The sequence below is a fragment of the Ornithodoros turicata genome, chromosome 4, assembly GCF_037126465.1.
Source record: "Ornithodoros turicata isolate Travis chromosome 4, ASM3712646v1, whole genome shotgun sequence".
In the NCBI taxonomy this organism is placed as follows: Eukaryota; Metazoa; Arthropoda; class Arachnida; order Ixodida; family Argasidae; genus Ornithodoros; species Ornithodoros turicata.
Genome location: NC_088204.1, coordinates 44,511,702 through 44,537,131, shown reverse-complemented (window position 1 = coordinate 44,537,131; position 25,430 = coordinate 44,511,702). Strand labels below are relative to the sequence as shown.

General features: G+C 46.3%; 1 protein-coding gene and 1 long non-coding RNA gene across 2 annotated transcripts; both read right to left on the bottom strand.

Annotated features, from left to right (window-relative positions):
• Nucleotides 1-2,212: 2,212 nt before the first annotated feature.
• On the bottom strand, nt 2,213-3,118 carry LOC135392394 (uncharacterized). Its single transcript, XM_064623109.1, has one exon. It carries the CDS (start codon nt 3,116-3,118, stop codon nt 2,213-2,215), a length of 906 nt encoding a protein of 301 aa, XP_064479179.1.
• A 12,814-nt stretch (nt 3,119-15,932) lies between these two features.
• Nucleotides 15,933-17,005, bottom strand: LOC135393078 (uncharacterized). Its single transcript, XR_010422433.1, has 2 exons — nt 16,478-17,005; nt 15,933-16,408 (listed from the first exon to the last, which is right to left on the bottom strand). It is a non-coding gene; the product is annotated as an uncharacterized LOC135393078 (long non-coding RNA).
• Nucleotides 17,006-25,430: the final 8,425 nt, after the last annotated feature.

Below are 25,430 nucleotides of genomic sequence, written 5' to 3'. Positions count from 1 at the left end.
GCGATGACGGAAATCCTATGGTGTCCAAAAGCGTTAGAAGTGCTTTGACAATTTGTGTGGGGCCAGTGAATAGTACTGCAAGGCATATTTCCTTGAGCTTGACGTGCAGAAGCTGCATACGTGCATCAGTGCATAATTGATGTTAAGATACAGAAACTATAAAGCTACGACCTTAGGGTGTTTGTATGTCAAATGAAGTCCATTGGTAGCAGCCCAAAATTCACATATGAGGTCTTTACCAACAATATGCATGTTAGAAGTGTCCTTGTTTAAGAAAAAGGGTTCTGCTGCAATTGTATCCACCTCTGAGCCCTGGACTACGCCTTCTCTTCATGATCTGTGGTTAAGGTCCTGTTATGCACCTGTGCGAAGACTTGCAACTGAAAGACAAGGAAAAAAAAAAGAGAGAAAGTACTGGAATTACAATCTGAAAGCATGATATAAAGAAGAGTGCAGCTACAGCCACATAGCGCGGACAATGACAGTGATATTTTAACATGCTGTGGTACGTAAGAGGTTGCAAAGTTTTCCATTAGTCTTGCCATGGTCACTTGACAGTTGGTTAAAAGTAGAAAAGCTTTTCATGCATGACACCAATCTCCTTTTTCATTCTCCCAAGGAACCTACCTCCCCTCACTGTACAAAGAGTTGCGTGGCATGATGATGCCACAGACGGACACTTACAAAACATATGAGCAAATCTGTCTGTGCAGTCCTGTACTTCTCATACTATAGAGTACAACGAAGTCAAGTCAATAAGTCACATTGCAGTATAGTTAACTTCAATGAACAAAAACCTCAGATAAGCAGTCGCAACACTTTATATGAGTAAAAAGTTCTGCTGGCCACCTTATCATCACTGGCGTCACGTAACAGTATATACATATTCATGGATAAGGAAGCATTAGGTGCACCTTCATGCACTTTGTGAGTATGGAGATAGGAGGTAGGTTGTGGAACACACTTTCATGGAGAAAGGATTAAGATTTCAAAGAAAAGCAAGTAAAACAATATCAAACAAGTCTGGCATTCTATAACAGGCAAATAAACAGAAAGCAAGAAAAAGCGTATGCACTGCAAATTGCAGTGCATACAAATTGCATACAAACTGCAGTGCAAATTGCAGTGGACAATGTGCTGGCAGCATCAGTAGTGTCATCCGATACGGTGACTTCCATGCACAAGTCCATGAAATCATTGCAGTCGACCTGAAACAGTTTTAAAACTATTTCGAAACAGAAATTTTCAAAAGATGACCAAATGATGAGATCTCTACATACTACGAAGCAGTCCGGCGCCACTTCAACACCGGAATGTCCCTAAAATTAAATTTGTTCATGTTCACAATGCCCAGTAGGTAGGATAACACAAGTTAAATGGTATACGTCATCGCTGTATTATAATTTATACATGTGTGACACCTGTACATACCTGAGACGTTGTGTTGAGCCCGTCACCAATGCGAAGCAGAATAACAGGTGACGGAACAGCAGTTTGCTTCAGACGTTTTCGCACTTCGCCAACTGCGGCATCTTCGTAGTCATCGGCAGAAAAATGGGATGAGCACACACGACACGACTGCTGTATCTCATAGCCGAGTGCTTCGAACCACTTTCGTTTTCGCGCATTGTCCTGTGGAATCTTGTGGTAGAAAACGCCCGTCGTCGAAGAATAACGATTTCCGCATCCCCGAACGCCACAACGTACACCAGGCATTCGTAAATACGTGACACAACAGTGACAGACAAGTGATTTGATTACTTTCACAGACTTTCACTTTATGCTTCGCGCTGCCGGTGTGACCACCCACGGCGTAGACAATAAGCGCGATAACACAGACGGCCTTGCAGACGGCCTTGCAACGGCACGGCGCGTCGTAGCTGAATGTTTTATTAGTATAGAAACTATGTTCTTCAAATGCCTGGAAGTGAACGTCATTTTTAAAATGACGTTTAGTTATAACGATAATGTGTGTCAACTTTGTTCTCTAGAAACTAATTGTCACGTGGTACAGGTTGACCAATCCCGGACGCCCTGGACCTGAAACCCAAGTTACTCTTTTTTGCCGTTTGTTGGCAGCACCGTCCATGTTCCGGCAACCATCAAAATATTTATACGTAAAAAATATTCCGATTTGTGAGGTAATGCTTTCTCTGTGTTATCAAACAATGATAATGTGCAGGATGGTGGGCCAAAATATGGGGGTTATTTTTCACTTTTCGGTCCCTTTAAGTTCTATTTCAACTGGTGGCCCAGCATGTCCTTCACAAGGATCCGCAAACACTGATGAGAACTTGCTCAGCAATGCATCTATGCTGGTAGCCGCTGGAACGCTGTTGACACCACTGATCTTGATGTTGAGCGGCTGGAACCAGTTGCGGCCCAACAAGCTGCACCCGGTACCCTTCACCACCAGAAGAGGTAACAGATAGTCCTTTGACTTCCACCTGACTCTGACTTCCACCGAACCTTTTAACTTCATTGGTTCACCCGACCACGTTTGCAAGCCTACCTCAACTGGCCCGAGCCAGGGTGGCTTCTTGATCCAAGTAGCTGTGTATGTTTCTTCACTTATAAGTGTGTAAGCACAACCAGAGTCAACCTCGAAGGGCACAAGCTTGTCATCCACGCGCAGAGTTACAGTGTACCTGGGAACAGTAGAATGCACAGAATGTACTTGGTGCAAGTTGTACAAATCACTGTCTTTTTGCTCTTCCTGTACCACATGAGTCTTTCCACCCTTTTGTTTGCGCTTTTGACAGGCTTTCCGCAAGTGTCCAGGCTTGCCACATGAAAAGCAAATTGCTGTTCTGAATGGACAATCCGTGCGCTTGTGAGACCCCAGGCAGCGGTAACAATCGTGCCTCTGAAAGCTGTCCTTAGGCTTCCCGTCGTTCCCTCTGGGTTTCTGAGCCGATCCAAGGCCAGCATTTGTCTTCGCGGTAGCGTGTACCTTTCCGCTGTGCTCTCGTGGTCTGAACTGAGCTTGGTGGGTTGCAGCTGCTTCGGCTGCCTTGGCCATGTCGTACGCAATTCGAAACGTTAGGTGACGTTCACTGAGCAGACGCTGTGGAAGGTGAGTATCCCTGAGTCCACACACGAATCTGCCACGCAACATCACGTTAAGAGGCAAACTGGTGGACTGAGGCTGGCAGCACAGTCACGGAGGTCGGAGCTGTTGCGGTTGCCGGTGCTGCTGTCGTCACGCTGTCTTCACTTGCGGAAGCCGCCTAGGTCGCCGCGTTGGAACTGGCTGCCTCAGAACGCTGACCCGACACCGCGACTTCACCGAAGTTGCATTCTTTAGCCAAAACCTTCAGCGCCGATACGAAGTCATCAATCGACTCCCCCTCATGTTGATCTCTTCTGTAGAACTGGGAACGTCCCACCAGCTCGGACGGTTTCGCTTCAAAACGATCGTTGAGAAGCTTCAGCAACTCTTCATACGGTACCTGGCAAACCGATTGCGGCAGAACCATGCCACAAACAATACCGTATATTTCTTCATTGTAGAATGACAGGAGAAGGGCTTTCTTCTTCTCCTCGGTGGTCACGTCGTTGGCCTCACAATAAAACTCAAACCGGTCACGCCATGCGGACCAGTTTCCACCATGCCAAAAAGGCGTAATAGTGCCGTGAGCCATGATTTCTTCGACCAGTTGGATTTACCTCGTCGCCAGTGTGGTGTTCCGAGAGATCAGGGATACGGATGCCAGGTACACGATGAGATTGCAAAGCATTTTACTGAGCATTCAGCCATCGCTACATACACGCCTCACATGTCACCATAACTCACACCACAACAACGATCCCCCTGGCGGCGATAGTGTAGACCATAAAACAGAAGAATGAAAGCGAAACTGAAACTTAACACATGACAATACATGACACACATCGAACGCAAGTACGCAAGTCTTCCCAAGAGGGGTGGAATGTGTGATTCAGTTCTTCAACGGCTCTGGTTTAGTGGAATGAGTCCGTTAGAGTCTCAACCATGCAGCCACCAGAAAAGCATTAAGTGTGCATTTACATTCTATGAATATTGGCAATAAAAGAGTAATTTATTAGTCTTCTTTCTCGAAGCGATACGTTCGCCAGGTGCACATCGAACAGAAGCCTTCACAACATGTGCGTCAAGTGAGCTTCATGCAGTGTGGTGAGCCCGCTCGAATTTCGATTTCAACAACACAGCCACAATGTGAACAACGTTAGTTGCGTATTTTGGACATCATAAAGTTAGATTCGGCGAACTTTATTAGTGATTTTAGCAAAAATTCGTGAATTCACCATTCTTACTTGAGGGTATACGTTCGCAAGTGCACATCGAACGAAAGTCTTCCCAAGAGTTGTGGACTAGGTGATTCAGTTCTTGGAGGGTTCTGGTTTAATGGAAGCAGTCCGCACGAGTCTCAACGATACAGCCTCAAGAAAGGCATTTGCGCATTAACATTCCACAAATCTTGACATTAAAACAGTGAATTTACTACTCTTCTCTCTTGAAGGGATTCGTTCGCCAGGTGCACATCGAACAGATGACTTCACAACAAGTGCGTCAAGTGAGGTACAGTGTGACGAGCCCGCTCGAATTTCAACAACACAGCCACAACATGAACAGCGTTAGTTGTGTATATGGACATCATAAAGTTAGATTGGGCTAACTTTATTAGTGGTTTTAGCGAAAACTCGTGAATTCACCATTCTTACCTGAGGGAATACGTTCGCAAGTGCACATCGAATGCAAGTCTTCGCAAGAGGTTTGGACTGCGTGATTCATTTCTACAACGGCTCTGGTTTCGTGGAATGAGTCCGCTCGAGTCTCAACGATGCAGCCACAAAAAAAGCACGTATGTGTGCATTTACATTCTATGAATATTGACATTAAAGCAGTGATTTTATTAGTCTTCTTTCTCGAAGCGATACGTTCGCCAGGTGCACATCGAACAGAAGCCTTCACAACATGTGCGTCAAGTGAGCTTCATGCAGTGTGGTGAGACCGCTCGAATTTCAATTTCAACAACACAGCCACAACATGAACAGCGTTAATTGCGTATCTTGGACATCATAAAGTAAAATTCAGCGAACTTTATCAGTGATTTTAGCAAAAATTCGTGAATTCACCATTCTTACTTGAGGGAATACGTTCGCAGGTGGACACTGAACTAAAGTCTTCTCAAGAGGTGTGGACTGCGTGATTCAGTTCTTGAACGGCTCTGGTATACTGGAATGAGTCCGCTCGAGTCTCAACGATGCAGCCCGAAAAAAAGCACGTATGTGTGCATTTACATTCTATGAATATTGACATTAAAGCAGTGATTTTATTAGTCTTCTTTCTCGAAGCGATACGTTCGCCAGGTGCACATCGAACAGAAGCCTTCACAACATGTGCGTCAAGTGAGCTTCATGCAGTGTGGTGAGACCGCTCGAATTTCAATTTCAACAACACAGCCACAATGTGAACAGCGTTAGTTGCGTATCTTGGACATCATAAAGTTAGATTCGGTGAACTTTATTAGTGATTTTAGCAAAAATTCGTGAATTCACCATTCTTACTTGAGGGAATACGTTCGCAGGTGGACACTGAACTAAAGTCTTCTCAAGAGGTGTGGACTGCGTGATTCAGTTCTTGAACGGCTCTGGTATACTGGAATGAGTCCGCTCGAGTCTCAACGATGCAGCCAGAAAAAAAAGCACGTATGTGTGCATTTACATTCTATGAATATTGACATTAAAGCAGTGATTTTATTAGTCTTCTTTCTCGAAGCGATACGTTCGCCAGGTGCACATCGAACAGAAGCCTTCACAACATGTGCGTCAAGTGAGCTTCATGCAGTGTGGTGAGACCGCTCGAATTTCAATTTCAACAACACAGCCACAATGTGAACAGCGTTAGTTGCGTATCTTGGACATCATAAAGTTAGATTCGGTGAACTTTATTAGTGATTTTAGCAAAAATTCGTGAATTCACCATTCTTACTTGAGGGAATACGTTCGCAAGTGCACATCGAACGCAAGTCTTCGCAAGAGTTTTGGACTAGGTGATTCAGTTCTTGAACGGCTCTGGTTTAATGGAAGCAGTCCGCCCGAGTCTCAACGATACAGCCTCAAGAAAGGCATTTGCGCATTTACATTCAACAAATCTTGACATTAAAACAGTGAATTTACTAGTCTTCTCTCTTGAAGGAATTCGTTCGCCAGGTGCACATCGAACAGATGACTTCACAACAAGTGCGTCAAGTGAGGTTCAGTGTGACGAGTCCGCTCGAATTTCAACCAACACAGCCACAACATGAACAGCGTTAGTTGTGTATATGGACATCATAAAGTTAGATTGGGCTAACTTTATTAATGATTTTAGCGAAAACTCGTGAATTCACCATTCTTACCTGAAAGAATACGTTCGACACTGCACATCGAACGCAAGTCTTCGCAAGAGCTGTGGACTAGGTGATTCAGTTCTTGAACGGATCTGGTTTAATGGAAGCAGTCCGCCCGAGTCTCAACGATACAGCCTCAAGAAAGGCATTTGCGCATTTACATTCAACAAATATTGGCATTAAAGCAGTGAATTTACTACTCTTCTCTCTTGAAGGGATTCTTTCGCCAGGTGCACATCGAACAGATGACTTCACAACAAGTGCGTCAAGTGAGGTTCAGTGTGACGAGTCCGCTCGAATTTCAACCAACACAGCCACAACATGAACAGCGTTAGTTGTGTATATGGACATCATAAAGTTAGATTGGGCTAACTTTATTAGTGATTTTAGCGAAAACTCGTGAATTCACCATTCTTACCTGAGGGAATACGTTCACAAGTGCACATCGAACGCAAGTCTTCGCAAGAGTTTTGGACTAGGTGATTCAGTTCTCGCACGGCTCTGGTTTAATGTAAGCAGGCCGCCCAAGTCTCAACGATACAGCCTCAAGAAAGGCATTTGCGCATTTACATTCAACAAATCTTGGCATTAAAACAGTGAATTTACTAGTCTTCTCTCTTGAAGGGATTCGTTCGCCAGGTGCACATCGAACAGATGACTTCACAACAAGTGATGTTTAGTGTGACGAGCCCCCTCGAATTTCAACAACACAGCCACAACATGAACAGCTTTAGTTGTGTATATGGACATCATAAAGTTAGATTGGGCTAACTTTATTAGTGATTTTAGCGAAAACTCGTGAATTCAGCATTCTTACCTGAGGGAATACGTTCGCAAGTGCACATCGAACGCAAGTCTTCGCAAGAGTTTTGGACTAGGTGATTCAGTTCTTGAGCGGCTCTGGTTTAATGGAAGCAGTCCGCCCGAGTCTCAACGATACTGCCTCAAGAAAGGCATTTGCGCATTTACATTCAACAAATATTGGCATTAAAACAGTGAATTTACTAGTCTTCTCTCTTGAAGGGATTCGTTCGCCAGGTGCACATCGAACAGATGACTTCACAACAAGTGCGTCAAGTGAGGTTCTGTGTGACGAGTCCGCTCGAATTTCAACAACACAGCCACAACATGAACAGCGTTAGTTGTGTATATGGACATCATAAAGTTAGATTGGGCTAACTTTATTAGTGATTTTAGCGAAAACTCGTGAATTCACCATTCTTACCTGAGGGAATACGTTCGCAAGTGCACATCGAACGCAAGTCTTCGCAAGAGTTTTGGACAAGGTGATTCAGTTCTTGAGCGGCTCTGGTTTAATGGAAGCAGTCCGCCCGAGTCTCAACGATACTGCCTCAAGAAAGGCATTTGCGCATTTACATTCAACAAATATTGGCATTAAAACAGTGAATTTACTACTCTTCTCTCTTGAAGGGATTCGTTCGCCAGGTGCACATCGAACAGATGACTTCACAACAAGTGACGTTTAGTGTGACGAGCCCGCTCGAATTTCAACAACACAGCCACAACATGAACAGCGTTAGTTGTGTATATGGACATCATAAAGTTAGATTGGGCTAACTTTATTAGTGATTTTAGCGAAAACTCGTGAATTCACCATTCTTACCTGAGGGAATACGTTCGCAAGTGCACATCGAACGCAAGTCTTCGCAAGAGTTTTGGACTAGGTGATTCAGTTCTTGAGCGGCTCTGGTTTAATGGAAGCAGTCCGCCCGAGTCTCAACGATACTGCCTCAAGAAAGGCATTTGCGCATTTACATTCAACAAATATTGGCATTAAAACAGTGAATTTACTACTCTTCTCTCTTGAAGGGATTCGTTCGCCAGGTGCACATCGAACAGATGACTTCACAACAAGTGACGTTTAGTGTGACGAGCCCGCTCGAATTTCAACAACACAGCCACAACATGAACAGCTTTAGTTGTGTATATGGACATCATAAAGTTAGATTGGGCTAACTTTATTAGTGATTTTAGCGAAAACTCGTGAATTGACCATTCCTACCTGAAAGGATACGTTCGCAACTGCACATCGAACGCAAGTCTTCGCAAGAGTTGTGGACTAGGTGATTCAGTTGTTGAACGGATCTGGTTTAATGGAAGCAGTCCGCCCGAGTCTCAACGATACAGCCTCAAGAAAGGCATTTGCGCATTTACATTCAACAAATCTTGACATTAAAACAGTGAATTTACTACTCTTCTCTCTTGAAGGGATTCTTTCGCCAGGTGCACATCGAACAGATGACTTCAGAACAAGTGCGTCAAGTGAGGTTCTGTGTGACGAGTCCGCTCGAATTTCAACCAACACAGCCACAACATGAACAGCGTTAATTGCGTATCTTGGACATCATAAAGTAAAATTCAGCGAACTTTATCAGTGATTTTAGCAAAAATTCGTGAATTCACCATTCTTACTTGAGGGAATACGTTCGCAGGTGGACACTGAACTCAAGTCTTCGCAAGAGGTATGGACTGCGTGATTCAGTTCTTGAACGGCTCTGGTTTACTGGAATGAGTCCGCTCGAGTCTCAACGATGCAGCCAGAAAAAAAGCACGTATGTGTGCATTTACATTCTATGAATATTGACATTAAAGCAGTGATTTTATTAGTCTTCTTTCTCGAAGCGATACGTTCGCCAGGTGCACATCGAACAGAAGCCTTCACAACATGTGCGTCAAGTGAGCTTCATGCAGTGTGGTGAGACCGCTCGAATTTCAATTTCAACAACACAGCCACAACATGAACAGCGTTAATTGCGTATCTTGGACATCATAAAGTAAAATTCAGCGAACTTTATCAGTGATTTTAGCAAAAATTCGTGAATTCACCATTCTTACTTGAGGGAATACGTTCGCAGGTGGACACTGAACTAAAGTCTTCTCAAGAGGTGTGGACTGCGTGATTCAGTTCTTGAACGGCTCTGGTATACTGGAATGAGTCCGCTCGAGTCTCAACGATGCAGCCAGAAAAAAAGCACGTATGTGTGCATTTACATTCTATGAATATTGACATTAAAGCAGTGATTTTATTAGTCTTCTTTCTCGAAGCGATACGTTCGCCAGGTGCACATCGAACAGAAGCCTTCACAACATGTGCGTCAAGTGAGCTTCATGCAGTGTGGTGAGACCGCTCGAATTTCAATTTCAACAACACAGCCACAATGTGAACAGCGTTAGTTGCGTATCTTGGACATCATAAAGTTAGATTCGGTGAACTTTATTAGTGATTTTAGCAAAAATTCGTGAATTCACCATTCTTACTTGAGGGAATACGTTCGCAAGTGCACATCGAACGCAAGTCTTCGCAAGAGTTTTGGACTAGGTGATTCAGTTCTTGAACGGCTCTGGTTTAATGGAAGCAGTCCGCCCGAGTCTCAACGATACAGCCTCAAGAAAGGCATTTGCGCATTTACATTCAGCAAATCTTGACATTAAAGCAGTGAATTTACTAGTCTTCTCTCTTGAAGGGATTCGTTCGCCAGGTGCACATCGAACAGATGACTTCACAACAAGTGCGTCAAGTGAGGTTCAGTGTGACGAGTCCGCTCGAATTTCAACCAACACAGCCACAACATGAACAGCGTTAGTTGTGTATATGGACATCATAAAGTTAGATTGGGCTAACTTTATTAGTGATTTTAGCGAAAACTCGTGAATTCACCATTCTTAATTCATACCATTAACCATTCTGAAAGAATACGTTCGCAACTGCACATCGAACGCAAGTCTTCGCAAGAGGTGTGGACTGCGTGATTCAGTTCTTCAACGGCTCTGGTTTAATGTAAGCAGTCCGCCCAAGTCTCAACGATACAGCCTCAAGAAAGGCATTTGCGCATTTACATTCAACAAATCTTGGCATTAAAACAGTGAATTTACTACTCTTCTCTCTTGAAGGGATTCGTTCGCCAGGTGCACATCGAACAGATGACTTCACAACAAGTGAGGTTCAGTGTGACGAGTCCGCTCGAATTTCAACAACATGCACAGCCACAACATGAACAGCGTTAGTTGTGTATATGGACATCATAAAGTTAGATTGGGCTAACTTTATTAGTGATTTTAGCGAAAACTCGTGAATTCACCATTCTTACCTGAAAGAATACGTTCGACACTGCACATCGAACGCAAGTCTTCGCAAGAGCTGTGGACTAGGTGATTCAGTTCTTGAACGGATCTGGTTTAATGTAAGCAGTCCGCCCGAGTCTCAACGATACAGCCTCAAGAAAGGCATTTGCGCATTTACATTCAACAAATATTGGCATTAAAGCAGTGAATTTACTACTCTTCTCTCTTGAAGGGATTCTTTCGCCAGGTGCACATCGAACAGATGACTTCACAACAAGTGCGTCAAGTGAGGTTCAGTGTGACGAGTCCGCTCGAATTTCAACCAACACAGCCACAACATGAACAGCGTTAGTTGTGTATATGGACATCATAAAGTTAGATTGGGCTAACTTTATTAGTGATTTTAGCGAAAACTCGTGAATTCACCATTCTTACCTGAGGGAATACGTTCACAAGTGCACATCGAACGCAAGTCTTCGCAAGAGTTTTGGACTAGGTGATTCAGTTCTCGCACGGCTCTGGTTTAATGTAAGCAGGCCGCCCAAGTCTCAACGATACAACCTCAAGAAAGGCATTTGCGCATTTACATTCAACAAATCTTGGCATTAAAACAGTGAATTTACTAGTCTTCTCTCTTGAAGGGATTCGTTCGCCAGGTGCACATCGAACAGATGACTTCACAACAAGTGATGTTTAGTGTGACGAGCCCCCTCGAATTTCAACAACACAGCCACAACATGAACAGCTTTAGTTGTGTATATGGACATCTTAAAGTTAGATTGGGCTAACTTTATTAGTGATTTTAGCGAAAACTCGTGAATTCAGCATTCTTACCTGAGGGAATACGTTCGCAAGTGCACATCGAACGCAAGTCTTCGCAAGAGTTTTGGACTAGGTGATTCAGTTCTCGCACGGCTCTGATTTAATGGAAGCAGTCCGCCCAAGTCTCAACGATACAGCCTCAAGAAAGGCATTTGCGCATTTACATTCAACAAATCTTGACATTAAAGCAGTGAATTTACTAGTCTTCTCTCTTGAAGGGATTCGTTCGCCAGGTGCACATCGAACAGATGACTTCACAACAAGTGCGTCAAGTGAGGTTCTGTGTGACGAGTCCGCTCGAATTTCAACAACACAGCCACAACATGAACAGCGTTAGTTGTGTATATGGACATCATAAAGTTAGATTGGGCTAACTTTATTAGTGATTTTTGCGAAAACTCGTGAATTCACCATTCTTACCTGAGGGAATACGTTCGCAAGTGCACATCGAACGCAAGTCTTCGCAAGAGTTTTGGACTAGGTGATTCAGTTCTTGAGCGGCTCTGGTTTAATGGAAGCAGTCCGCCCGAGTCTCAACGATACTGCCTCAAGAAAGGCATTTGCGCATTTACATTCAACAAATATTGGCATTAAAACAGTGAATTTACTACTCTTCTCTCTTGAAGGGATTCGTTCGCCAGGTGCACATCGAACAGACGACTTCACAACAAGTGACGTTTAGTGTGACGAGCCCGCTCGAATTTCAACAACACAGCCACAACATGAACAGCGTTAGTTGTGTATATGGACATCATAAAGTTAGATTGGGCTAACTTTATTAGTGATTTTAGCGAAAACTCGTGAATTCACCATTCTTACCTGAGGGAATACGTTCGCAAGTGCACATCGAACGCAAGTCTTCGCAAGAGTTTTGGACTAGGTGATTCAGTTCTTGAGCGGCTCTGGTTTAATGGAAGCAGTCCGCCCGAGTCTCAACGATACTGCCTCAAGAAAGGCATTTGCGCATTTACATTCAACAAATATTGGCATTAAAACAGTGAATTTACTACTCTTCTCTCTTGAAGGGATTCGTTCGCCAGGTGCACATCGAACAGATGACTTCACAACAAGTGACGTTTAGTGTGACGAGCCCGCTCGAATTTCAACAACACAGCCACAACATGAACAGCGTTAGTTGTGTATATGGACATCATAAAGTTAGATTGGGCTAACTTTATTAGTGATTTTAGCGAAAACTCGTGAATTCACCATTCTTACCTGAGGGAATACGTTCGCAAGTGCACATCGAACGCAAGTCTTCGCAAGAGTTTTGGACTAGGTGATTCAGTTCTTGAGCGGCTCTGGTTTAATGGAAGCAGTCCGCCCGAGTCTCAACGATACTGCCTCAAGAAAGGCATTTGCGCATTTACATTCAACAAATCTTGACATTAAAACAGTGAATTTACTACTCTTCTCTCTTGAAGGGATTCTTTCGCCAGGTGGACATCGAACAGATGACTTCAGAACAAGTGCGTCAAGTGAGGTTCTGTGTGACGAGTCCGCTCGAATTTCAACAACACAGCCACAACATGAACAGCGTTAGTTGTGTATATGGACATCATAAAGTTAGATTGGGCTAACTTTATTAGTGGTTTTAGCGAAAACTCGTGAATTCACCATTCTTACCTGAGGGAATACATTCGCAAGTGCACATCGAACGCAAGTCTTCGCAAGAGGTTTGGACTGCGTGATTCATTTCTACAACGGCTCTGGTTTCGTGGCCCAGTAAACCAACAATGACCTGTGGACGTCCCCAGAACGTTCAGCTCCGGACAATAGAAACGTCCTTCGGACATCCTTTATCATCTCTGGGACGTCTGTGGGACTACCTGTAAACTGCCAAAGTCACATCCCAGGATCTCCTGAAAACGTCCTTATAACGTTGCGAACTACATTTCACGGACCTGAAATGGATCTTTCTCCCATACTGTGTTTTCTTTCATGTCGTGCCCCGGGTATTGTGCCCCAGGTGCCCGTGGTAAAATGACAGAGGTACAGGCATCTGGTGGACAGACTTGCTGAAATTTTAAACAAACCTGAGCAATGGGTAAACACTGGAGACTATACAAGACAGCTGTCCTGTGCAGTCTTCAGTGTTCACCACCTGCTCAGGCATGTTTATCATAGATTGTCCAGTAGCTTGCTTGTACGTCAATTCATCGGTTTGTTCTACTCAACTCTGTTTGCACATCAGTGCCTATCTGCAGCACAGGCAAGCAACATAACATAACAAGACTCCAAAAGTTCTTTATTTTATGCTGCACAATACGGAAACACTTTCACTCTTTATATTGTACTTAAAAATGTTTCACTTTGACTTGACTTAGTCACACACCGTTGACTGGTTCTCTTGATTTAATGTTGAGACACATCTTCAGCTGCCGATTGTTTCGATGCAGATTATTTGGCGTCTCTTGATACTGCACTTAAAAATGTTTTAGTCTGGGCTTGACTTAGTCGCACTGTCGCACACATTTATCTGGATGATATTGGAACACATCTTCGGCACCTCTTTATATTGCACTTAAAAATGTTTATCTCTTAACTTAGTCGCACACAGTTCCCTAGTTCTCGATTTAATGGCGAGATGCATCTTCGGTTCTTGATTCCTTTGATGCAAGTTCTTTGCCGTGGCGTAGCCGCCTTTTTTGTCGCAGTGTCCACTTCAAACATAATAGTTTTCTGTTTCGCTTAATGGTATATTGCGTCAGATGCAAGATGAGACCACACATAAAGCTTGTCGCAGTCATTGCACAGCTCGTGCTCCTTGCCCGCAACGTCGCGCTCCTCAGCGCCCAGGAAACATACGCTTTTAGTATGTCACACCAACCTGCCCAAGTTTTAGCATGATTTCATATGAAACATACACACAGCCCCAACAACACACTGTCATCCCAAGGATATCCTAAGAGCATCATGCATGAACGGGGGTGACATCCGCAGGACGGTGAATCTGATCCTCAAATCATCCTCAACATGTCATTTTGACACTATATAGCGTCCCTATGGCATCCTCAGATCATCCACAGATCCTACGTAAGGACCACTTGAGAATACTGCTGGAGCATTTCTAGGATGCAATTGGTTTTTTATCTATTCATATCTCTTTTTCAGCATGCGCACTTATAAAACACCCCCAAGTCATCAGAGAACCCATATCAATGTTTTTTTATCTATTGCACAGAGAACAGTTGCATACTGACTCCATGCATCTCGGTTAACTGCCAGAATGAAGCCTGACTGTTCCTTTCTAGTACATAATGGACAATAAGCGCAGACGCCCTCCGAAAGGTATTAGGAAAAATCTTCCCGGAAACAACACCGAAAGGTATTCTCTTCCGAAGCTGAAACAGATACTGTTTATTGCTTTCACGCGACTCTCCGTACATTCGAGAGCCATGCTGGTCTGCAACACAAAACAAAGGGTGAGCTGTCCATGTTCGTTTCGATTACGCGACGAAAGCTACTAAAAGCGAAGAATTAATTGAAGTATTAGCTCTACATCACTGCAAAGTCTATGTTTCTTACTCATTCTGGTTTGAGAAATTCAGGTGGGGCCTTTGCAAGTCAAAAGCAATAGGACAGAATCGCACGTTTCTGTCCTTCCCACGAGGTGGTGGTGGTGGTGATGGTAATTGGGCTTGCCGTTGTCGGCCTCACGAGAATGTATCATATACAATCATCCTTTTCGGAGGCAGATAATTTTATGCTGGACCAGCCTTTATTTCAGAAAAATGTCAATCGGGTCCAAGCATCGGCCGGGAAAAAAAAAAGTGTTTTAGGGAGTCTGAGCTGGTAAACTAAAAGTAATATTTCTCGTCCCACTATCTACCCACAGGGACGGGCACAGGACGTACCTGAATGACTCTTCACGGACTGTCCGCGAGTGTCATCGTCAGGATGTTCTGGGGATACGCCTTGAAGGACGAGGACAGTAGTATAGAAAGAAGTCCTATAGCCAAGAGTTTTCTCTAATCCAATTCCAATCCAATTCTAATCCAATTCCAATCCAATTCTAAGCCATAATCCAGTTATAATCCAACACAATCCAGTTCTAAGCCAACACAAGCCAAATCCAAAGCCATCTGATTGGCAGCCATTAGCCCCCGCCCACTTCACGTTGATTGGGCCATGCTAAGCCTACTGATCTGATTGGCCGCCATTAGCTCCGCCCACTTTACGTTGATTGGCCCATGCTATGCCTACTGATCTTTGATTGGCTTACCGTAGCTCCGCTCCTTCATGCTAATTAGTTGGCTTGGCTCCGCCCAGTTCACGCTGAATGGCCCGTGCTAAGCCTACTGATCATTGATTGGTTGTCTGTAGCTCCGCCCCTTTATGCTAATTACTCGTCTCTGCCCACTTCACGCTGATTGGTGCATGCGTATCGCTGAGCACAGCTCCGCCCCTTTATGCCGATTAACTGGCTCCGCTGATTGGTCCATTCGAAGCCTACTGATCACTCTCCACATTTTCCAGACTTTCTAAGCCCTCTGATTGGTCGTCCCCCGTTTAAGCCCACCGATTGGCCCCATTCTAAGCCCACTGATTGGATGACTAAGTCCGCTGAACATAGCCTTCGTTAGCGCCCGCCAGATGGCGCGCTCGGCAGCGACCCTGCTGCGGCTTTATCTCATACAGACAAGGAAAAAATACCTTTCAACGTTTATTGAGTACATGTTTGAGAAAAAGCATGGCGGTCTTGGAGAGATTGATTCCTTTGATGCTGGGCATGGTTCCACGGAAGTGACGGATCATGTAGACGTCTCCGGGACAGCGGCTGAGAAAAATTTCGTCCTCCGTGAGCTGGCACATCCGCGTGCACTGGATATCTTCGTAGCTGTCGCTCACGTCCAGCGAGTGAAGGCACGTACGCAGCGATCGAGTAGCGTTCCTGTCCAGGTTAATGCCGGACCGCATAGGTACCACGTGCCACTCTCTGATGGCCAAGATGTCGCCAGGGCATTCGTGCGCGTACGTGTGCTTATCCTTCTCCAGCTTGATGCTCGCAGTACAGTTGCCAGCGTCCAGCGCCAGCGCGCACGAGACGAGCGAGAAGAGAACGAGGTGCCACATCCTTCCAGTGACGCAGGTCAAATGATGCTACTCCTACTCATCCACTGCATTATCTGTGCGGCGGGGGGGGGGAAAGAACGCCAGGTGAAATCTCGCTATCTACGTCATCCACTCGAGCTTACCATATTCGCAGCTTCCGTACGGGTAGGAGTCTACGTCATTGTAGAGGTATCGTTTGTCGTCGTACGCCATCACACTTCTTTTCACATTTCTGATGGTGTACATGCACTGTTTCTTTCCCACTATTGACACCTGTTCGTGCGATACGCTAGCGTGCTTGAATAGGGTATCGCGGTACGTATCATGGAGGAGGTGTTTGCGCACAATGTTCTTTTTGACCCCTTTAGCTCTTGCAATTTGTTTTCCCCCGGCTAATTTGATGGAATACATTTTGGCTTTCAAGCATATTACTTCCTCAATGGGTACGCTACCCGTTTCACTTTTGAACGCGCCAAGTCTACCGCGATTCCTCTCGCTGTACAGTGGATGATCACGATCGAAGGAAGACAAATCTAAATGGTCGTCGGCGATCGCGCGTAACTGATCTTCATAGTCCTTGCAGAATAGGCCGAGGATCAGAGAATCCGTGTCAAAGTAGCACGTAATCACCGGACAAGTGAGCTTACTCAACAGGGTTTCATAGTAGAACGAGTACATGGTTAACTTACTCAGTTCTGAAATCGTGAAGCCAATCTGCAGGGGGAAATCGCATCACAGTTTTCTTTTGCGCATTTCGTACATGACGCAATCGGGGGACAAAATTTCCATTCGCGCGCATTCCGCCTGGCTCCCGAGGCGACTCGCCGTCTCCTCATCGAAGGCTACTCGAATGTCCCGCATATTAAATTTATTTAGTAGCGTACGCCCGAAGACTGCATTATTTGAGATTTTATAGAAATTTTTCTCAAACGTCGTGCTCGATGCGACGCGTCTGGCAACATTGTCCTCGATGTAGGGACGCAGGAATGGTGCCTGACGAAATTTTAGAATTCGGTGAATTTTTGTCACCCGCATGCCCAGTCTACAATAGAGAGCGAGCAGCGCGTAATGAACAACGTACTCGACCTTGTCCTTGCACGTGAGCAGCAGCTTTTTGCTGTTCGCCGGCTGATACATTAACTCTTCGAGGAGCTCTCGCTGGAACGGCGAGAGCCATTCCTTCGGGACGACCGCCTTCTCAGGAGCCAGGGGGAAGTACCGCGTCAGCGCGTGGATAGATTTTGGATACTCCAAATCGCACACGTACACGTACCCCACATCGGAATCTGTGGGATGACGCATAAAATCCACGGAGCTAAAATCCTCGACCCATTCGAAATCGCCGACGGGGAGGTACTTTATCATACTGAATCCGTAAAGATTGTTGCAATCTATGTACGATATGTACACCTCCTCTTTATCGGGATCGTAGCCACTGCACAGCGGGTTGTTAGCCCGTAAATGACGCCTGCTCGCCTGACAGAGTCCGCCTCTAACACCCGATTCGATGGTCCGGTACATGCCCTCGTCGATGATCAGCTCCAATTTTGCCCGCGTGTAATTTAGAGCGCATTGCCACGAATAGGATGCCAGAGAAACACAATGAAGCAATTCCAAACCGCGCGCGTCGTAGCACAGGCGTCGGAAGTGCTGCATTACGTCAGCATGTAACAGGGCATCCGTTTTCAGGTACAATGCATTATAATCCCTCAGATTCGAGCATCCAAAACGTTCAAATACGTGCAGCGCGTACTGATAGTCTTCATCGCTTATATCCTCCCCCGTCAGATCGTTTCGAAAGGCGGATTTTGCCGGCAGAGCCAATTCGTCGTAGACCGCGAACGAGCTCACGTGGCTGTACGGGAATACACCTTTACGAAGCAGAATTTTGTAGTCGTCTCCAAATACCTGCTTCAGGCATTGGAACGCCTCTGCGCCCCCCATGGATTTGACGGTTTCCACGAGCTCTCCCAGCGACGAATTTAGGTACTGCATGGTATCTCTGAATAGGAAGGTGCCAATTTCAAACGATCGGATTTTTTCCATGGAACTGGCCACGATGAAGGGAGCTCGCTTCCACCCGAGAAGGTGAAATTCCCGCAGTAGTCCGGCCAAATCGTAGGCCAGATTGTGCACCATGATGGGCAGTTTTTCCCGCGTCGTGCACGCCACGTTACAGGGGTTGCACAGCGTCGCGATGTAATTTGTCTCGCCGGCAGTACAACGCTTGGAATGGTCGTGGTGCCGGACACGGGGTAGATCTTGCGCGAACTCCCGCCCGCAGTACGCGCAGTGGGTGGCAGCTCTGTGTCGTGCTCCTTGCTCATCATTCAGCACCATTTCCGCGGGGCAGGCGTTCAGGGCGATCATCTCGTCCCGCATTTCCATCAAAGCTCTGACGCACTGCCTCGCAGAATCTTCACCGTGGTGCGTCCTGATGCGCATCACCTTCGAGTCGTGGGTGCGTACGAGCACGGCACAGAAGCTCGAGGTGCACGCTCTCCGTGTCCAACGCGACGACGTAGTTGTACTGCTGCTTGTACTGTATTTTAGTAAACTCTACAAAGTTTTTGCCCGGTTCGCAAAATTCCAATATGATTTCGTTTACGTCCGCGCACAGGCGACGATGTTTCGCCATGCTCTCTTCCTTGTTAAAAGAGCGCGTGCAACGCTCGCAGACGAAACGCTTGTCTTTCCTAATCAGTAACCACTCGAGGGACTTGATTCCAAAAAAATGCTGGTCTATAGCCAATAAGTGAATTTTCTTTTCATACTCGAGTTTTGGAGGTCGCGACACGTGCACTCCCTGATCGACGTACTCGTATACGTACACGGATATCATGTTTTTGTCTTCGAATTCGTCCAGGTCAGAGTAGGAAACGGGGAAGCGACTAGGCCACCAGTACTCCGCTGCATAATTTTCATATTTTTTTGACCATGTATTCCAACTCTGTGGATGCAGGAGGGCGAGCGTGTTGTATTTAAAACACTCACCCTCCTTACGTGCCGGTAAATGAATATTTGTTAGCACGTTCCTGCGCTTAGCCAAATGATCGGGAAGTGTCCCATTGCATCCGAATTTTTTCGTTTTCACGGCGGAAATGCACATTTGAACGTTTTGGACGTCGGTGGACACGAACCCGCTCCCTTCCCGCTGATAATTTTCTACGCGTCCCGTGGACTCCTGAATCACATCCATCAGGGTATTCGCGATGGCTCCGTCGCTGTGGACTTCGCGAGCAAATGCCATAAAGTGGGCAATGTGCGCGATTATCTCCCCACGAGTTTCCTTTACCATTAAAACATCCGAACAAATGCAAAACCTAAAGGGTATTCTTTGCGCTCTCAATATAGCGAACATATCGTTAAAGTGACTCATTAAATATTGTCGCAAATCCTCTACTCCATGATCGTGAACAGATGCCAATAGCACGTACCTTTTAACGACACCTCTAAATGCACTGTCAGTCTGGAAGAAGGGCAGGAAAGATGTATCCACGTCGGGGTGCGATCGCATCACGTGAGCAGACAGTGTAGGAGGTGCGCCGTCCCGAGAATCGTCGTCCGATTCATCCGATTCATCCTCGATATCGTGAGGATCAAAAAAGCAGAACACACACCGAGGCACTGAAAATAAACGGATCCGTAAGAAACGTGCAACAAGTGAGGCGAATAACTTACTTTTGAAGCGAGTGAAAGCAGACTGTTCCCCCCTGAGGCGATCGCGCGGCTTATAAACCAGCAGCCATGCTGCATGTCAGAACACGTTGGGGCCATGTGTTTTATATCAAAGCTCGCATATTCCCATGCTTTGGCAGTCGTAAATCATGTGTTCCGAGAAATGAGGTCACGGAGGAGAAACGAGGTCACGGAGCTTCATCGGCCATCCCAACACGTTGGAGCCATCTGTTTTATATCAAAGCTCATGTACTCCCATGCTTTGAAGGTCGTAAATCACGTTCTCCGAGAAATGAGGTCACGGAGCTTCATCGGCCACTCTGCACGTCAGAACACGTTGGGGCCATCTGTTTTATATCAAAGCTCGGGTACTCCCATGTTTTGGCAGTCGTAAATCATGTGTTCCAAGAAATGAGGTCAAGGGGCCTCCGCGGTCGTGGTGCACGTGTCAACACGTTGGGGCCATGTGTTTTATATCAAAGCTCGCATATTCCCATGCTTTGGCAGTCGTAAATCATGTGTTCCGAGAAATGAGGTCACGGAGGAGAAATGAGGTCACGGAGCTTCATCGGCCATCTCAACACGTTGGGGCCATCTGTTTTATATCAAAGCTCGCGTACTGCCATGCTTTGGAGGTCGTAAATCATGCTTGTCAAGAAATGAGGTCATGGAGCCTCGGCCGCGGCGCTGCATGTCTCAACAAGTTGGGCCATCTGTTTTATATCAGCAAGCTTTCTGTAACCAAAAACAAACGGTTCGCTTATGCACTTTGGTTTCCAAGAAGTTCCAAATGTCCTTCGCGTGCGCGCGCGCATCATAAATCACATGCTGTTCCTGCGTGATTGTGTAAACAGAATCGCACCACCCTTGCGCTCCTCCAGGGGTGCTTTATATAAAAGTTGCGATATATACAACTCATTTGAGGTCTGTGAAGCTACTTCCGTCGGTTGACTCTCGGTGAAGCGCACAACGAGAAAGGTATGTTTCACTATTGTCTTCAAGATGAGGAAAGTTAGGTAATAGTTGTCCTCATTTTCAGTTCATTTGGCGTGCGTAGAAACTTGCGCTGAGAGATATGTCATCTATTTTCGAGAAGCTGGATAAACTAAAGAAACCCGGTGATGGGGACATTCAGAAAATGAGCACTGTTCCGAACAACGAAAAGCTCGACGTGTTGGACTTGCGCAAAGTGGATACTATGTACGGGGAGTCCGTGTACGTGGAACTCCTGATGGACAACGATAAACGCGTAAAGGTGTACCTACCCAGTCGTTTTAAGCGACTGACAGATGAAGATTTGCAAGAAATGCGAGAATTACCAGATCTGAAACTAGAGAAGAAGGAGAGATTCAGGGATGGTAAAAGAGTCGCATCGCCCGACATCATCTTTACTCACGCGAAGAAGAAGTGACCGCGAGACCAGCGAGCGCCCCATATGTAATCAGCAGTAAAATAAAAATACATGTATTTCTGATTTTAAGTGTTGCGTTGTTGTAATGGATTAGGAAGATAGGCTGATATGATGGGAAGCTGTATTGATAGAATGATATGATAGGGAGCTATAGCGTGTATTCATTGACTAAGCAAGTATAGTTTGTGGGGGAGCTATAGAGAATAAAGGACACCAGGCGTTTTTAAGCGACAAACAACTTTTCTAGCAGCTTTATTGATTTTAGGTCATTAGCGGCGAGATTATCGGAAAACAGGGATACAATGCTCTTCAGTGATTTCCCTTTCGCCAACAATGTCGCCGCGATACAACAGTACACACCACACATTGGAGAATACAGGCTTTGGATACAGACATCATTGTATTCGTCGACGGCGTTTCAACTCGGGTTCGATGAGCGGCAATCCGAAGGAATCAAAGTAGATGAGGTCATCCTTCATTTTCGCGTACAAAATCCAGTGCTCCCCAGCTTGCTGTCGCCGATCGGTGTTCACCACGATTATACCCGGTCTATCCAGTGCGGGCAGACGGTCGTCTCGAGCGTATACACCGCGAAAGAGCGCCGAAGTGTAATCGTTGTACTTCAGGAGTCTCTCGATATCTTGCTCGAACATTGCTAATCCAGTGTGACGTTCCTGTTCTTATCGGTGGACATAATTCGCACACTCTCGGACAGTATCAATACGGTCGTGGGTTCGGCTAAGGCACGTCGGAACTTGAGTTGCAGACGAACGTTTCCACGCCTGATCGGTGACAGGTGGACGGAGGATTGATCGGGATCCAGATCGTAGTACAGTAGGAACTTGTTTCCAACGTAGTGGTCGTATTCGTAGGAGACGTGCTTCTCACACAGCTGCTCCAGGAGGTTGAAGTAGCTTCGGTGGTTCAGGTTATTGTTGAAGTCGAACGTGTCTATTCGCTGCGTCCCGTTCACGGTGAGCGTCGCCGACTCAATGTCGCAGTTCACGAATCGGTACGGGTCCCGATTGAATGCTCCCTGGTAGGCTAGGGTGGGCACGAATGCGACCACCACCTTAGACGGTATCTTCTCTGGAAATAAATCTTCCAGGCATGCATCCAGGTTGCCAACTGGTAGCGAACGAATACGCGATTCACTTCCGGCCAGTGTGTAGAGAGCCTTGCGCTTCTGCAATTCCGTTTCGTGTCCGAGGAATAGGCTGGGAGACACGGTGATTTTCTTTATGTACAAAGTGGCACTCATGATTTCCACTTTATGCGTGTGCTGCTCCTGATCGGTCTTCATAATGCGGAACGCGTCGGAGCCTTGATAAAAAACAAGCCTAATTTCCACTCCCGATATGAGTAGCTTAGGTTGCAGGAAAATGTCCGAGTTGATCTTGGAAACCAGGTCGATGGTCTTGCCGCCACGTGTGAGGTTGTATCTTTCGGTCGGTCCATGAGCGCGAATGTTGTTTTCCGATTGACGCGCTTCTTCTTGCGTGTACAGACCTGCTTTATGCACGGTATTTTGCTCCGTGGTGCTGGCGTGAAGCAAAATATCCAAGTAGCTTCTATAGCTATACAAATCATTATTCGTAATCATGGTCTGATTCAAGAAGACGGCTACGTTCTTGAAAAGCGAGCTGGCGAACGCGTTGACGGGGTAGACCTCGTCGTAGGTCGTCCGATCGCCAGCCTGTGTTTCCGGTAGCGAACCATCGTCACGTACGATGCGGACTTTCGTCACTATGTACGCGGAGTTCAAATCGAGATAGTGGTGCCCCAAATTCGAAAGCTGGAACTCTATGACGGAGGATATGTCAGCGACCGGGTAGAATACCTCATATTCCCCCTTCAGTATATGCCACTGCGTTCCCGGCACGGAAAATAACTGCGTTTCCGACTTATCCAACAGAGGAGTGTCGGGATGTACGACGTTAATCGTGTCCATCTCACAACTAAATTGTGGCCGCGCAACCGGCGTGATTTATGCCGTCGAAGACGTCCGGTTTTCTCCTCTTTCTTCGCCCGCCAGCCCCTCCGAGGTCGCGGAGAATTTCACGGCCCGTATCTTTCGCCGATCTTTTAAGCGCACTTCGGAAAGAGTCTCCCTCCGACAGATTTTTGGCCACGCGCTTAGCGGCCGCAACAGCCGTCTTTTTTAAGTAGGGCGATACGCGTTTAAAGAGTGGAATAGCGAAACGCCCGAGCTGAGAAAAGAAATTGCCTCCCCTCTGGTACAGGTGCGACCTGTATACCGTTGGAACGCCAAATCCGTAGATTGGTGCCGCTTTAGTGTACATGCTTAAAGTGCAGCGTCAGCGTCGATCTACCGCGATTTTGTAGCGGTAGCTTGCGACCCGTGTCGTCGCGTATGGAGACAGTGATTGAGGAAATTTCGCGCTGCACTAACTTAAAATACTGAACGGGTAGAAAGCTGAAACTCAGTTGTTCTTTCGTTCTATCGTATACGAATGGAATTAATTTCAGTATCGGATGCCGCCCGTTTCCCACTATGGAGGGCGCGACGAGATCCGTGTATATCATAATACAGTTAATGGGAATATCTATGGTCACTTCGTCGACGCCCGTATCGTTTTCCGTAAATACGGTTTTCGCGCCGAAACCCAGTAGGTACGCAAAGTAATCGGATAATGTAAGCGACACGTTTTCCCGCAAGCTCAACGAACACTTCCTCGCCCATGCATCGTACGTGAGGGAAGCCTCCGGCTGCAGACGCTCATGGATGGCGCTCACGAGAGCTTCGGGTGTTTCGTAGTAATTTGGTGGAAGTGAAATGCGCCGACTTTCCGTCTCTTGAGTGTTTATGTGAATGCGGTACGTCTTCACTATGGGATTACACGTGATGCACTTTCGGGATCCTTCAACACGGACGTGCTTCACCTGAATGAGGTCCAGGAACTCGGTCGACAAGTTGAAATTCGTCGGGAGAGAAAGCGAGTAAGTGTTGTCTTTGTATTCCACCCGTGATTCTATATCGTTCGTCGCTCTGAAGAATTCGTTGAATGTGTCGGTAATGAGCGATCGGGGTTCTAAAATTAGATCGTTATTGATCACTATCACCCGGCGAACTCGCATCATAACGGCTCTTTCCTCCGCGAGCGGTAACACGTTTGGGACGGCGCGTACTTTACCGCCCTCCGGATGGTCTCCATCGATGTCGACGATTCCAAAGGCGAGATGCAGCGGTCTGTCGATTAGTTTCGCCGAGCGCACGCGCGACGGTAGCTTAAACACGTAGTGATCTTCCTCGTAAGTCCACTCTATCCCATATTCGGGGAATATTTTATTCAATAGCGTGTCCGTGTCTTCGAACGTGAGCTGTTTTGTTTGCCACTTCTCCGTTGATAGCGTTATCAGGTTATCAGGCGCTTGGTTCACGTTCAGGAAGCTGTTGGGAATGGAAAATCCCTCTAGACCGACGACGTACGAATCATCCAGGTGTAGCGGCTTATCTAACGCGATCGTAAAGTCATTCAACGTGTTGGATGGGTACAGGTCCATGCTGGCGTTCGAGAGCAGATACACGTAAAATTCATTTTCTGACATCGCTGGCGGGCACCCAAGAATCGTGATCTTTGGCGTATCCGAACCAACGAACCAAGTAGTGCAATACCCCGTTAATTTTCTTCTTTCTAATCACCGCGGATATGAGTCGCTTATCGTACGAGGAAAGATGGTGGACGGGCTGCAGCTCCTGCTCGTAGAATGATCCCAGTATTTCTTTTCCCGTCGAATCTTTCACGTACACTACGGGCGGATCGGTCTTTCTCGTTCGCGACACCTCGAACACTTCGGCCGTCCACCTTTGATCGTAGCCTTTGGCGAACACGCCGCGGTCTAACGCGAGCCTCACCTGGTCCCCTGATTTATACTTGCTCTCGCGCGGGGTCGTCTTACGATTCAATCTGTTGAACAGAGCTACTTCATTTCCGGCGTTCACGTTTTTCGGCTTTTCGCCCGTGACGGAGTGTACCGAGTCGTTA